This window comes from Neoarius graeffei, chromosome 1 (genome assembly GCF_027579695.1).
Source record: "Neoarius graeffei isolate fNeoGra1 chromosome 1, fNeoGra1.pri, whole genome shotgun sequence".
In the NCBI taxonomy this organism is placed as follows: domain Eukaryota; kingdom Metazoa; phylum Chordata; class Actinopteri; order Siluriformes; family Ariidae; genus Neoarius; species Neoarius graeffei.
The window spans coordinates 7,813,256-7,829,551 of record NC_083569.1 but is presented as its reverse complement, the minus strand read 5'-3'; the positions used below and the strand labels follow the sequence as shown (position 1 = coordinate 7,829,551).

Genomic DNA, 16,296 nt, shown 5'->3' with positions numbered 1-16,296 from the left:
GCGATTTAATTTCGTTTGTGAAAATTTTCCCAGAGTTTTGATCCTTGATTAAATAACTTGCACTCTGGCAATTTCATGAGGGTGTACGTTCTTCTGAAATCAACTCCTCTCTTAATTTGTGGAGGAATTTCACCAAACTTGGCAGAAGGTTGTTATACGCAGATTGAAATTTCATTTAATTTGGGCAAATTTTACCAGAGTTCTGCCCTTGATTATTAACAAACTTGTACTTTGGCAATTTCGTCAAGGTGTGCTTGCTTTCTGAAATCAACTTCCCGTACAATTTTTATTCCCCGCTGGCTGAAAGGCCCAAATGGGGATTGTCGTGGCGATGTTGGTCCATCCATCCGTCCCGGGAAGGGTACTCACCTTCTGAAATCAATTCCTCTCACAATTTTTGGAGGAATTTCATGAAACTTGGCAGGATTCTTTGTTATATATTGGTAATACGCATATTGTAATGTCGTTCAATTCAGTCGCATTTTACCAGAGTTATGGTATGGTTGCCAGCGGGGGATATTGTGCTCTCAGAGCGCTCGTGTTTTTGTTTTTTTTTAAAATGAAAAAATGGGGGAGGACATTATATTTGTTCTTGCCACACATGCAAATAGGAAATTAATTCAATTTTTTTCTAGAAAAATAAAATATCAACTAATTCAATCAGATAAATGTTGGAGACCCATTTAAAAACAGATCAAATACAGTTGATCATGGCATGGTTGATGGTGCCAGATGGACTGGTTTGAGACTTTAAACCCCCCCACTTGCTCCATTTCACCAGCGACATCCCACTCCAGTCTGTAATGTCGTCTGACCATCTTCTTTTCGGTCTCTGACCTTCCATTTTCCCCTGTAGGATAACGGAAGAAAGCTTGGCGGCTCGAGGAATGCGTCCAAAGTACTTGAGCTTCCTCTCCATGATGTGTTGTAGCAACTGGTGCGTGGTTTGAAGCTCTTCCAATATGGACTGGTTCGTTCTCATTTCAGTCCACTGACTCGGAGAAAGTCCAACTTTCGCAACCATAGGTTGCAACGGGCCACATGTATACAGAGAGCTCGATCGTTCCAGAACGCCGAGAACTCTTTTACGTGCCATTCCGAGTCAAGTGCGAATTTCCTTCCTCGACGGATGCTCACTCAAAAGATGCTTAAAACAGGCGACCTGTTCTAGTCGAGTTCCATTACAATAGATGACTATTGGTGCTGCATTATGGGATACCTTCATTACTTTGGTTTTAGTGGTGTTGATCTCGAATGAATATTCCCTTGAGACCTCACCTACTTGATCTGATAGCTGGTGTAATGAGTCCGTAATGAGGATTTGGCGATAGGAACGATATCAGCAGCAACCTGTCTCAGGATGCACAAAATCCCAAAACGTAAGGGCTACTACAGCAACAGGACGTGAACGTTAACTGATCTGTACCTGCGGCCGGTTGGATAATTAAACAAACGCGTGTACATGTGACCTATGGACGAGGAAATCTAGAGTTCTTCTATACAAGAGGATTTGAGAATTGAGAGTTTCATGCTGACCGATGTAGCTCTTAATAACGGTAGCCGTTACTGCTTTCATTCTTACAAGGCAGACCTTTGATGTTTCTCATCGATTGTGTGGAGAAAAAAAAAAAAAAAAAACACCAGCTATCAGTGCGCACTCGGATTAGATGTCGGTGTGTTTCTGACACCCAATCTGTGGACGAGATGGGGTGTGAACTGACCGCTCTTTCTGGCGTGAAAATAGCTTGTTTACCTGCTCCGATGACTTCCTCGATCTTCACGCAGGAGATGTCAATCTCGCGGGCGAACTCGTGCACCGCCTCGTTGGGGTCCTCGTAAGTGAAAGGGTCGATGTAGACTTTCACACCTGGGGACACTGCGAGACAAAAGTGGACGGATTCATAAACCGCACATCGATTGGTTGGTTTTTGTTATTTTATTACAAGCTCGAGGGTTTCGTAATAATTTATTCCGCAAGCAAGTCTTTGGATGTCTGCAGTGGACTCCGTCTGATTAAGATTAAGGCGCAAAAATGAAAAAAAAAAAAAAAAAAAAGAGGACAGTGCGGGATGGGAATAAGTATTTATAGTGGCTGTTTTGATCACAAAGCCAGCTTTACTCACCATACTGCTGCAGTTTCTCTGTGTACTCCAGCTCAGAGCCTGTGCGCTGCCTCCTGAAACCAGACCAAAAGGCGTTCACAGTGTGATCACGTACAACATTCGCTCCTAATGAGCACGGCGCGTTGTGCGCACTGTGTGGAACTGTTCGGCATTGATTTCACACCGCTGCACGGGAGTTCTGAATCACCGGAACAATGAGCGTAGTGGCTCGAGATTGCCTCATTCTCCGCTGCAGATATAATTGCGCCATTACATGGTTGAAGTGAGCTGAAAGCAGGTTGTGTACCACAAACCCTGCACCAAATGCCTCTTCATAGGGGGTCAGAATCTCCATGAACAAGAAGGATATGTGGATTCACTCGGCACGGATGCTTGGCTCATCCGAAGGCTGGAAAGCTCAAGTCATCTCATTAGACCTCTTTTGTTTTGCTAACTTTGCATTAGGAAGGCGAGAGAATGAAAGCAAATGGACGGTCCTGATGGAATGCGCAGTCTCCCACCAACACACACACCCCTCCTCCGGTATTGTTGGTTGTCTCCTAACAATAAAAGCCACCTCTAATTAGCATCTCATCTCCAATGGAAATGGGATGCTGAGAAGAATGACATCTCATACAAGGCCACGCATTAGGATGGAGAAACAAACGAACGAGAAAAGGGGACGAGGAGCGGGAGACGATTTGAGAAGAACTGCCAACACAGACTGCGCTCTCTGCAAAGTGTAAACCCTGAAATCGGCATTCTTTTGTCCTTGTCTGCTGCCGCCAGCTGACGATCGACACCACTTCTGCAAAATGGACTTTTTTTTTTTGCAGATGCTTTTAAAAGAACGTTGAAAAAAAAAAACCCAGACATTTAGAAATATATTGCGTATTGTGGGACTGTCTGAAAGACAGTCTGCATTTATTATTTCACTAGTTGCAGCACAGCTGGTGCTATGGAAAAGCCAGGATAAGGGATTTGATTGGTCTCTCTCTCTCACCTGAGGCAGAGAACAGCGATGACCACTGTGGCTACGATGACGACGAAGCCGGCCAAGGCCGAGCCGATGATGAGAGGCAGCTGGTCCTGCACAGAGCGCTCTGGATCATCTGCGGGAGACGAGGACAAAGAAACAAGACGTCAGCAGCGTCGCCAAAATGCCAAAAAAAGACCTGCACGTGCGCTAAGACGTACTAGAGCGGCGGCTACAATTAATTATCGACACCTTAACGATCTTTTGGCCGTTGCAAAAGCAGAAAAGACTTTCGATATAGAAACTGTGCATGAATAATTACTCAAACTTCTACTGGGCGGAGTTGATTCCCGATTACTTAACATATCAGATCACGTGACACCGTTCCACAATTATCAACATCCAGGTGAATATTTATTAAAAATAAATAAATAAATAAATAATCGGTATGTGGTATGAAGTTAACAAAACATAGTTTTTATTTAAAATTGTTTTACACAGACTTCTATTTTGTACAAAATATATCTTTTATATAAATATATCCATGTCGGTGCGGACGTAAACGAGGACGTAATTCTAACGTTTGCAAAGAAACGAACTGATCATGTTTAACCTGCGTCAGAAAATCTTCTGGTTCCGCTTTCTAAGTATTTTCGTAGATCACGTTAGTTGTTTGTATTAATTTCTAGTTTTGTAGTTTACCAATAAACGTCAGCAGGCAATCGAGATCGTAACCACATGGAAGTCCGGGTCAAAGGTCGCATCTCATTCGTCGAACCAAAATATACAACGTTTACTGATATTGTAATATGTGGTAGATGTTTACAACAAAAATCTGAACGGAATAGAAAAATCGGAATATTTCAAGCGTGCAATTTTTTTAAACGCTCGGAATTTAATTCTGGTCCGATTCTGTTTATTGCAACAGGATTCTAAATACTCTATAAAAACATTCCATTCTGTTATGAATCAGAAAAAAAAAATAATAAAAATCGCAGCACTTTTATTTATTTATTTTTTAAAAAAAAAAAAGTACTTAATCTACTTCAACAACGTTACACAAAGACAGGGTGTCGATAATGGTGGACCCCGGTGAACGTGATCACTATTATCGACACGTCACGTGACTTCCCAGACGCGCTTTTAGATACAAAATGGCGACTGCGAAACGAAAGAGGAAGAAACAAAGCAGGTTTCGACAAGGAGATCATGAAATATCGGTAAATTTAAGGAGTAAAAACATGTTCATGATCTTTCCACCATGTTTACCTGCGATGATTGATAGATAATGTCCGGGTTTTCCGAAAAATTGCCGATCGTGCTGGGAAAAAATAAATAAATAAATAAATAAATAAAATTCCATCTCAGGTAACGACAAGATCAAAGGGTGAGGGGGCGGGTCTTCTGGTTGATTAATTAACCAATAATAACTGCTGGAACGGAAACTGACCTCTTGTAAAATCGATTTTTATTGGTAAATCTGAAAAGGTGTCGATAATTACGGACTGTCGATTATTGTAGCCGCCGCTCGACTCAAAGTGACAGGAAAAACAAACAAACAAACAAACAAACAAACAAACAAACAAAAATCCACAAAGCTTATTTAAAAGGAAACATTACACAAACAAAAATAACAAACTGAGAATGAATAAAACTTCTTTTTGGGCTAAAATGCGCAGTACAGGCCGGAAGTCAAAATCCACTTATAAACTGTTTACTGTGGAGTCACAGGAGTGCCATAAAAAAATAAATAAATCTGCAAAAAAAAAAAATGTTGAACAAGAATAAGAAAATAACAAAATAGAAGAAGAAGAAAATAAATGCTTTTCTTTATTGTTTCTTCTTTTTGCCCGAGTGTCCACGCTATCAATCAGCTGGCTGTGGGCGGGCCTTCCTACCCAGGCGGAGTAGTCACTTCCTGCTTTGCGCAGTGTGAATGCGGTAGCGGTTTGAACTGGAGAGGAAGGAGACGATTTACTTCCTGTTATCGACTCTTAGACTCCGTTCAGACTGCACCCTGAAACGACCCATATCCGATTTTTTTGCCCATATGCGACCTGTATCCGATTTGTTGACAATCTGAACGACACAGATCCGATTTTTTTTCACATGCGACCCAGGCCGCTTGGATATGTGGTCCTAATTCCGATGCATATCTGTTATTTTCACATGCGACTGCAGTCTGACCGGACAGGTCGCATTCATGCGACCTACACGTCATCAACAAGAGACAAACGTCACTATTCTGCGTTGGCTAATCCCGCCTCTTTGGTGGAAAACAACAACATCTGTACAGTTTTCAGAATTTAAATAGACTTTTATAGAATTGATCAAGCTAATGGTGGATTTGGTAGGGACCTGGATGTTGATCTGTTAGCCTGATTAAGTAAAACAGTTTCTATAACTGATTTATAACTTAAACCATCCTGGATTACAAGATAAGACTGTTCTGGAAATTTCCAGTAATTTGACACCTTCGGTCTCATTAGTCTGCTGCCCACATTAATCAGATTATTGTGCGAGTTCCGCCGCTGCCACAAAAACCACATCGCCAGGTCTCGCCTCATCTCCATCGCAAACTGCACTGGTGTTTCTGCACCTTGAGCCAGCGCTGAGAGAAGTTGCAGAATTCAGCTGGCTATAAACAATCTAAATAAATATTTATAAAAATGTAGAAAAAGTTTATTAATATGACGAAATAAATATGTGCAAATTATTAAGCCTGAATTAAGAGTTAGGTAATACAGCGGCCGTATCCCAAATGACTGCCTACTGAAGCTCGAGTGCACTATATAGAGTTTAAAAATCCATTACTTCCTAGTAACATGTAGTGCACTTACGGTATATAGAAATTAGAGAGATGTTTAGGAGTCAACCCTCGTTACCAGGCTACACGTTTTCATTTCAGTTCAGAAACAAACACACACGAGACCTCACACTTTAACACTAACCAGATAATTAAACAAACAAAAAAGAAAATCATTAAACATGAAGAGTGCGCTTTTTTTTTTGTTTACGTATTACGTAGATGTGCTTATTACGTGTCAATTTGCGCATGCGGGACACTATTGGAGATCGCATACAAGTCTCATATAACTGGTAATGTGAACGGCCTGACAAAAAAATTGGATTTCACAACAAATCGGATACGGGTCGTTTCAGGTTGCAGTCTGAACGTAGTGTTAGGCGCATGTAAAGAAATGCTGTAGAGCAAAAATGGCTTAAAAATAATGAAATGAAATGTTTCAACATTTAAAAAAAAAAAAAAAAAAACAGTAATCCATAATAAAGCTATATAACAAAGCCGATATTTGGTGCGAGACGACCCTTTGCGTTAGTCTCCGGTCCAGTGAGTGCAGTTTTATAAGGAAATGAGCTGTAGGTTTTCCACGGTGCCACAGTCTGGACACTTTGTCACACTCGCGTCTTCATTTTGTACCAAAACCCAGTAGGATATACTTCATTATGTTTTCTTTTCAGAATAAGAAAAGAAAGTGCTCTCTTATGGAATATGCTGCTCAAATACAAACTTTTTTTTTCTGTAATTTTGTGCTGGGAAAAAAAAAAAAGAACATTTGGAACTCTAAAATGTGTCTGTAATGTTTTGATTCAAAGTAGAAATCATAAAATAGAAAAACGAAACAAAGTTTGAATGAAAAAAAAAAAAACCAACAACCCGAAACTAGAGTGCCAAGACTTTTGCACGGTCCTGTGCATAAAATTATATATATATATAGTTATTTAGCTCAACTTTTCATTATTTGTTCAGGAAAAAATGTTTAAAAATGGTCAGAATGTATTATATTATTCCAGCAAGCTTCTCAAACTTTATTGTTGATTTAAAAAAAAAAAAAAAAAACACATCAGAATGATAACCGATTACACCGAGGTGCGAGATATTTAAGTTATTCCACGAAATCGAGTCGTACATGAACTGATAATCCATGTACGATAAGATTGAATGGAATAACTAACTCTTTTATTCTATCCACATTCACTGGATTTTGAGAAACGGAGCATTTTTATTTTAATTTCTTGCAAATTCGATCAATAAAAACTTGATACAATGACCGGCCGACAAAATAATTCTTCAAAAAAAATAGATAAAATATAAAAAAATTTTTTTGTATTTCATGCTCAGTTGGTTCAGCAACATGCTCCGCCATTTTGTTTTTCTCTACCCATGGTATATGAGCTGATATCCTAGTAGTAGTAGTAGTAGTAGTAGTAGTAGTAGTAGAGTAGCCAATCAGAGCACGTGATTGCTCATATCCAGTGAATGTGGATAGAATAATTAACACTGTACGATTATATTTCTGCTCAGCGTAAATGAGTCCGCCCACTTTGAAAAGTAACATTTTAAACAATATCTCGATGAACACAAACAATTTCCAAAAAAGTTTAACTTATAACGTGAAAGTAAGGTTAATATAACTTAGATTACACATTTTTCAGTTTTACTCAAATTAGGGTGGTGCAAAAATGAGTGCACCCCACAACAAAAACTACTACATCTAGTACTTCATATGGCCTCCATGATTTTTAATGACGGCACTAAGTCTTCTAGGCATGGAATGAACAAGTTGGCGACATTTTGCAACATCAATCTTTTTCCATTCTTCAACAACGACCTCTTTTAGTGACTGATGCTCAACTCGTCTCTTCAGAATTCCCCGTAGGTGTTCGATTGGGTTCAGATCAGGAGACGTACTCAGCCACTGAATCACTTTCACCCTGTTCTTCTTCAGAAATCCAACAGATGGGCGTTTAGTCATGTTGAAAAAGTGCAAGACAACCAAGGGCACGGAGTGATGGTAGCATCTTCTCTTTCAGTATAGAGCAATACGTCTGTGAATTCATGATGCCATCAATGAAATGCAGCCCCACATAAGGACACTGCCACCACCATGTTTCACTGTAGGCACCAGGCGTTTTTCTTTGTATTCCTCACCTTTGCGACGCCATCAGTTCCAAAAACATTTATCTTGGTCTCATCACTCCAGAGTACAGAGTCCCAGTAGTCTTCATCTTTGTCAGCATGGGCCCTGGCAAACTCTAGGCGGGCTTTTTTGTGCCTGGGCTTTAGGAGAGGCTTCTTTCGTGGACGGCGTCCGTGCATGCCGTTCCTCTGCAGCATACGCCGTATTGCGTCACGGGAAATAGTCACCCCGGTTTGGCTTTCTACTTCTTTAGATAACTGCATGCCGGTTTTCTTCAACCCTTCTCATCAGAAGACGCTCCTGTCGAGGTGTTAACTTCCGTGGACGTCTCTGTGAGATGGTTGCAGTTCCATCTTTCTGAAATTTTTGGACCACTTTTGCGACAGTATTCTGACTGATAAGTCAAGCTTTGCTGATCTTCTTGTCGCCTTCACCTTTGTGGTGGAAAGAAACTATTTTCTTTGGGGAATTCTGAAGAGACGAGTTGAGCATCAGTCACTAAAAGAGGTCGTTGTTGAAGAACGGAAAAAGATTGATGTTGCAAAATGTCGCCAACTTGTTCATTCCATGCCTAGAAGACTTGGTGCCGTCATTAAAAATCATGGAGGCCATACAAAGTACTAGATGTTGTGGGGTGTACTCATTTTTGCACCACCCTAATTTGAGTAGAACTGAAAAATGTGTAATCGAAGTTATATTATTAACCTTACTTTCACGTTATAAGTTAAACAGATGTTATATTAAACTTGTCAACATTTTGGAAATTGTTTGTGTTCATTGAGATATTGTTTAAAATGTTACTTTTCAAAGGGGGTGGAGTCATTTACGCCGAGCGCTGTATAAAACTGTGGATTGTTGTGAGGTGTGTGGTCTAGCCCGTACCATGTAGGCTGGTGCTGTAGTCCACTGGGTGACTGTAGCTGCCGTAGCCGGCCACGGTGCGAGCTCGAACCTGCACCGTGTACACCGTCCCCATTTTCAGCCCCTCCACCCTCGCTGAGCTGGTCTGAGCTGTGACCGTGTGAGAGAACGACTCACCCTGTCTCACACACAAACAAAAGATACAGTATCTAAACAATAGACAATGGCTCATTGATCGGAGCTTTTTTACTTCCATTGCTCCATTTAAAACCAGGACCGGTGGGTTGCCAAGTCCCCGTAAAGAGCTTCAGCTCAAACTCGGACAGCCTCAAACTCCTAATTCATGACTTCCGATGCCAAAAATACTGAAATGCATACTAATATGATCATTATTTATTGAAATAATACAACAATTTGGGCTGTAGTTTTCCTAAACATCAAAGTACTAGAAATGTTCACGCCTTATTACATATATTATATTATCAAAAATAAAGGATGTGTGTGAGAATGCGATACTTTATTTCAACTCATTAGAAATTTTACTGAATCAATTCGCAAAGGGCAATCTGTGTGGAAAACGAATATATATCATTAGTAACGACCAAAATGAATTAGTTAAGCAGGGGGAGAAATAACATTAATTATTTTATCATCAAGCACAAAACTAATCGATAAATCGTGGCGTCTGGATCCCAGAAAAAGGCAGCCATGCCTCAGGGCAAATCTCGCATGACGTCACACGTGGAACCCTGGTTGTCTGGGTCGTTTCGGTTCATCGGACTCCGTGCTGGTTTACTCGCTGAAATTGGATACTGTTGTTGGAATTTTACAGAAATAACGATGTGAAAAAGCGCCGCGTTGCGTTCGGATGTTCAAACCCGTATACAACAGGACATTCGGTTCGCGAATTTCCGAGAAACGAGACTAATCTTAAGCGACAGCGGGTGAGGTTTATGCAAACGAAGTGGGCAGATTTCGTGTCGCCAACTAATAATAAATCTGACTCATCACCACCAGAACGACCACATGGGAATTACTGGAGCAAATAAGAAACCCACTGATTTAATAAATGACATTTGGTCTGACGTTTGGACGGTTCGTCGATTCCCCCATTATCGCCCACTTCATATTTTCTTTCAATAATTACACTGAATCATAAGAATGCAGCGGCCATTTTAGAACAAAAAATCCACAAACCGATCTGTGCTTCCGATTCTCTCTGGCTGGTGGTGCGCTATCGGCGGCGAACGGGATTGTCGTGAACGGAGTGAACTGGCACCTGTTTCTCGTCTTGGAGGCTCGGAAAGAGAACCATTTACTCTGGAATATCCTTGATAATCATCCGCCCCTTCATCCAACATATAAGAATCCCAGTCACGATCAGAATTCTCTCCAAAACATGATTCCATATCGAGACTGGTCGAACCGCTGCTGCGCACAGGAACGAAATCGATACCTGGATTGTTACACGTGTGACGTCACGCACCACTTCGGGATCTTCCAGTTCATCCTCGGCAGATTGCGTGAAAATCGGCTGATCTTATCGATTTTCCGTTAATTTATGGCCTTTTGGATCGGCTATGGTTCGAAAACGCATGGTCAATCAACATCATGAAAAAAGTGTGGTCACTAAGTGTTCGGTTCGTCCATCAAAAAAACCCAAATCAGAGTGAACAGAAAGTGGGCGTGGCCTACTATTCAAACAGGCGCACTTGATCGACACCCCTCTGTCTGAAACTCGCCGCTCAGGTTTTGACGAAGCCGTGTGATTGGCGAAGGTCAGATTAACCCCTCCTACATTGCACTTGTAAATTCCGCGAGCGCGACAAAGCGAGTAATTTTTCATCGCACATGCTGCACCCACAAGAACGACGTTAACCTAATTAGAAAGAAAGCAATCACCCGTTTACGCTCCCTTGGACTTTAAATAGAGAAAAATGTTTTGAGATTAAGGTCTGTCTCAGCTCTGATGAAAATGGATGAGGGGGGGGGAAAAACAGAAGAAAGAAAAAAAAAAACCTTGTGAAAAATGAGTAGAAAAAAAAAAACAACAACATTATCCAGCACTTTGGGTGTTAACTGTTTGGCTGTAAGCACAGGCCATCTGTTCGCCCCATTTTTTAATATTTTTAATTAACTTTATTTATACCCAAGGGGGCAATTGGGTTTTCACACATCCCAGCTTGGAACAAAACTGGGTCCGGAGGACAAACTCGGCCATTGTATGGACACTTGGAGATGTTCAGTGGTGCCTTAATAATAATAATAATAATAATAATAATAATAACAACCGCAGCAGCAGTGATGATAATATGAAGTTGACATTTTAACGGTCTCGAAGGACAGCACAAAAAAAAAAAAAAAGTGCAAATTTCTGATGCAGCTGAGCTTCGAGCTGTAAAGGTTTTACAGAATTCTCATACAACACACGACATGCTGTTCATGTAACAGGCCATAATATAGTATCGTTTCTATAGTAACAGCTTGTTCACTATGGCCGACGCTCATCATCTAACCTTATAAATCATCCTGTTATAACACATCGCTGCTATGTGGATGAAGTCGACAGTGTCAGCGCTTTGATGAGCTGCATTTTTGTCTTCAAGACGGAGAAAAAAAAAAAATGGCACCCTACGGGTACATGTGGCTACTGCTTATAAATAAAATGGTTTTCTGATCCCATGTCCATACTGGAAATATAGATAGTTTTCGCTGACGTCACGACATTCCGGGGAACGCCCTCCAGCCGCCATCTTGTGGGGCAAACAAAACGGACCATCGCCACTACCGGCTACGTTATCTCGGACGAATTTATGAAGTTACAGTGGGGCAAAAAAGTATTTAGTCAGTCACCAATTGTGCAAGTTCTCCCACTTAAAAAGATTAGAGAGGCCTGTAATTTTCATCATAGGTACACTTCAACTATGAGAGACAGAATGAGAAAAAAAAATCCAGAAAATCAAATTCTGATTTTTAAAGAATTTATTTGCAAATTATGGTGGAAAATAAGTATTTGGTCAATAACAAAAGTTCATCTCAATACTTTGTTATATACCCTTTGTTGGCCATGACAGAGGTCAAACGCTTTCTGTAAGTCTTCACAAGATTTTCACACACTGTTGCTGGTATTTTGGCCCATTCCTCCATGCAGATCTCCTCTAGAGCAGTGATGTTTTGGGGCTGTCGCTGGGCAACACCGACTTTCAACTCCCTCCAAAGATTTTCTGTGGGGTTGAGATCTGGAGACTGGCTAGGCCACTCCAGGACCTTGAAATGCTTCTTACGAAGCTACTCCTTCGTTGCCCGGGCGGTGTGTTTGGGATCATTGTCATACTGAAAGACCCAGCCACGTTTCATCTACAATGCCCTTGCTGATGGAAGGAGGTTTTCACTCAAAATCTCACGATACATGGCCCCATTCATTCTTTCCTTTACACGGATCAGTCGTCCTGGTCCCTTTGCAGAAAAACAGCCCCAAAGCATGATGTTTCCACCCCCATGCTTCACAGTAGGTATGGTGTTCTTTGGATGCAACTCGGCATTCTTTCTTCTCCAAACATGACAAGTTGAGTTTTTACCAAAAAGTTCTATTTTGGTTTCATCTGACCATATGACATTCTCCCAATCCTCTTCTGGATCATCCAAATGCTCTCTAGCAAACTTCAGACGGGCCTGGACATGTACTGGCTTAAGCAGGGGGACACGTCTGGCACTGCAGGATTTGAGTCCCTGGCGGCGTAGTGTGTTACTGATGGTAGCCTTTGTTACTTTGGTCCCAGCTCTCTGCAGGTCATTCACTAGGTCCCCCCATGTGGTTCTGGGATTTTTGCTCACCGTTCTTGTGATCATTTTGAGCCCACGGGGTGAGATCTTGCGTGGAGCCCCAGATCGAGGGAGATTATCAGTGGTCTTGTCTGTCTTCCATTTTCTAATAATTGCTCCCACAGTTGATTTCTTCACACCAAGCTGCTTACCAATTGCAGATTCAGTCTTCCCAGCCTGGTGCAGGTCTACAATTTTGTTTCTGGTGTCCTTTGACAGCTCTTTGGTCTTGGCCATAGTGGAGTTTGGAGTGTGACTGTTTGAGGTTGTGGACAAGTGTCTTTTATACTGATAACGAGTTCAAACAGGTGCCATTAATACAGGTAACGAGTGGAGGACAGAGGAGCGTCTTAAAGAAGTTGTTACAGGTCTGTGAGAGCCAGAAATCTTGCTTGTTTGTAGGTGACCAAATACTTATTTTACCGAGGAATTTACCAATTAATTCATTAAAAATCCTACAATGTGATTTCCTGGATTCTTTCCCCCCATTCTGTCTCTCATAGTTGAAGTGTACCTATGATGAAAATTACAGGCCTCTCTCATCTTTTTAAGTGGGAGAACTTGCACAATTGGTGGCTGACTAAATACTTTTTTGCTCCACTGTATATAGTCAGTTTTCTAAAATAAAGATCAATGTCGGCAAAATCAAGCAAACAGAAGTATATAGATACATTAGACGACATCTCACGACAACGACATGCAGCCAAACTGGCCTTGATTGGGGGAATTGACCCCTACGAAGTGGACAAAGATGCATTTTCAAGTGACTATGCAGGGCTGCCAAAGCCTGAAACTGCCAAAGCCTGCTCCAAAGCCTGAAACTGACTTCATCAAACTTTAAAGGCTGTCTGATTATATACAACTTTATATATTCACAGCACGCCTTTTGTCGGATGCCGCCTTTTTCACGGCTGAATCGTGCAGATCCAATTTTTTTTATTTTTTAGGGAGTGTCTGATTATAATTTCAAAGTAAATTCTGTATTAAAATTACTAAATAAGCAAATCCGTTACAGTCCATGAAACAGGAAGTATAAGGATGAGAAAAAAAAAACAGTTTAAATCGGAAAGCTGCGCACATTTGCGCAGTCCTGCACACCGCTCGGGCTGCGCAAATGTGCGCAGCTTTCCGATTTAAACTGTTTTTTTTTTCTCATCCTTATACTTCCTGTTTCATGGACTGTAACAGATTTGCTTATTTAGTAATTTTAATACAGAATTTACTTTGAAATTATAATCAGACACTCCAACGCCCCCCCCTTAAAAAAAAAAAAAATCAGATCTGTGCAATTCAGGCGGCATCCGCCAAAAGGCGCGCTGTTTGCATCCCAAACACAAATCAAATCATACAGAATAGACCTAAAATGTTTTTCAAAAATGACCCTTGCGTGAGTGAAGTGACAAGTTTCAAATAGAAACGTGACAAACGAGCGATATTAAGTGTACATTACAATGTAAACGTACACTCAGCAGTTCCAGTTAGGCATTCTCCAGAGATTGTTCACATGATGTTTTGGTTTCCAAAAACAAACTTAAACACACTTGATTGTTTATTTAAACAACTTACCACTTATAAAATGATCGGAGCAGACTTTGCTGTGTTTGGAAGGCTGATAATCCTTGCGGTTGATTCTCGCAAGCCATAGATTTCTCCTTTGTATGCTGAGTTTTTGTTTGCTCGCCTTCGTGCTCCCGTACAGTGGGAATTCCATCTGACCTATTACGACAGCTGTGAATACAACAGGTGTGCACCATTGCTAGCTTTAAATAGCCTGCTTGGGTTCTTTTGAAGACTTTGTACTCGCGCGTTACAACGTGTGCTCAGTCACCCGTACGGTAAAGTTGACCCGCAAGATGGCCGCCACTAGGGAATCCCCGACTCTGTGACGTCATGTGAAAACTATCATATCAATGATACTTGCTTCATCTCTTACAAGCGTCACCAAGCTGTGAGCAGCATCAGGGCTTTGTTCAAAATACAGTGCTGTGAACTCAATCTGTTTTCAAAATAGTAAGAAAGCGCTTGTTCGTGAATTGTCTTTGGAAGCGTTGTTTAGTCCTAACGAGCACATTTTGTTCCACGAGTGTAGTGTAAGGACAAAAAATAAAATTTAAAAGCATTAACGCGAATAGCAGAAGTTTGATATCGGCTTCTCGATATATCTGCCAAAAAGCTTTAAAAAAAAAACCTCACAAAACCTTTCATTTGACCAAACAAAAGCGAGGTGAATTTCGTTTATCTTTTTATCTGCCGATTATCTTCCGATACTACGAAGTTATAACGAAGTTTCTCTTATTTCGTTTCTGGTTCCAAAGTTTATCAGGAAGTAGAACGGGTAATCGAACTTGATCAGGATAAGTGCTGATTGGTTACAGCACAATATTAGCAGTGGCCTTAGAGGTGTGTTTAGTCATGTTGGAAAAGTGCACGACGACCAAGGGCACGGAGTGATGGTAGCATCTTCTCTTTCAGTCTGTGAATTCATGATGCCATCAATGAAATGCAGCCCCACATAAGGACACTGCCACCACCATGTTTCACTGTAGGCACCAGGCGTTTTTCTTTGTATTCCTCACCTTTGCGACGCCATCAGTTCCAAAAACATTTATCTTGGTCTCATCACTCCAGAGTATAGAGTCCCAGTAGTCTTCATCTTTGTCAGCATGGGCCCTGGCAAACTCTAGGCGGGCTTTTTTGTGCCTGGGCTTTAGGAGAGGCTTCTTTCGTGGACGGCGTCCGTGCATGCCGTTCCTCTGCAGCGTACACCGTATTGCGTCACAGGAAACAGTCACCCCAGTTTGGCTTTCTACTTCTTTAGATAACCGCATGCCGGTTTTCTTCAACCCTTCTCATCAGAAGACGCTCCTGTCGAGGTGTTAACTTCCGTGGACGACCTGGACGTCTCTGTGAGATGGTTGCAGTTCTATCTTTCTGAAATTTTTGCACCACTTTTGCTACAGTATTCTGACTGATAAGTAAAGCTTTGCTGATCTTCTTGTAGCCTTCACCTTTGTGGTGGAAAGAAATTATTTTCTTTGGGGAATTCTGAAGAGACGAGTTGAGCATCAGTCACTAAAAGAGGTTGTTGTTGAAGAACGGAAAAAGATTGATGTTGCAAAATGTCGCCAACTTGTTCATTCCATGCCTAGAAGACTTGGTGCCGTCATTAAAAATCATGGAGGCCATACAAAGTACTAGATGGAGTAGTTTTTGTTGTGGGGTGCACTCATTTTTGCACCACCCTAATTTGAGTAAAACTGAAAAAAAAGTTATATTATTAACCTTATATTGTTTAAAATGTTACTTTTCAAAGGGGGTGGACTCATTTACGCTGAGCACTGTATAACAGTGATATATATATGTTCTACATCATATGCTCACGCCCAAATTATTATGCGGCATGCTAGCTACCTCATCAACGCTTTATCCGATCATGCTAGCTAACCCTTACCGCGAGTTGGCCTAGTGGTTAGCGTGTCCGCCTCTCTTTCAAGAGATCGTGAGTTCTATTCACATGTGGCACATAGGGCGGTGGGCAGTCCAGTTATGGAGGAAATTTAATGCAAATAAAAAATGTCGATGCCCAAAAAAAAGC

General features: G+C 41.2%; 1 protein-coding gene across 2 annotated transcripts in view; it reads right to left on the bottom strand.

Annotated features, from left to right (window-relative positions):
• Positions 1–16,296, bottom strand: part of ephb3a (eph receptor B3a) — a 68,615-nt gene that overhangs the window by 27,697 nt on the left and 24,622 nt on the right. Inside the window, exons 8-12 of one of the 2 annotated variants that reach the window (XM_060929173.1) lie at positions 11,290–11,295; positions 8,901–9,057; positions 3,106–3,214; positions 2,124–2,176; positions 1,754–1,876 (exon numbers count right to left, since the gene is read on the bottom strand). In XM_060929173.1, coding sequence (XP_060785156.1) covers positions 1,754–1,876; positions 2,124–2,176; positions 3,106–3,214; positions 8,901–9,057; positions 11,290–11,295 — 448 coding nt within the window. The remainder of the gene's footprint in view (positions 1–1,753; positions 1,877–2,123; positions 2,177–3,105; positions 3,215–8,900; positions 9,058–11,289; positions 11,296–16,296) is intronic. The other variant, XM_060929164.1, reaches the window with a different exon arrangement.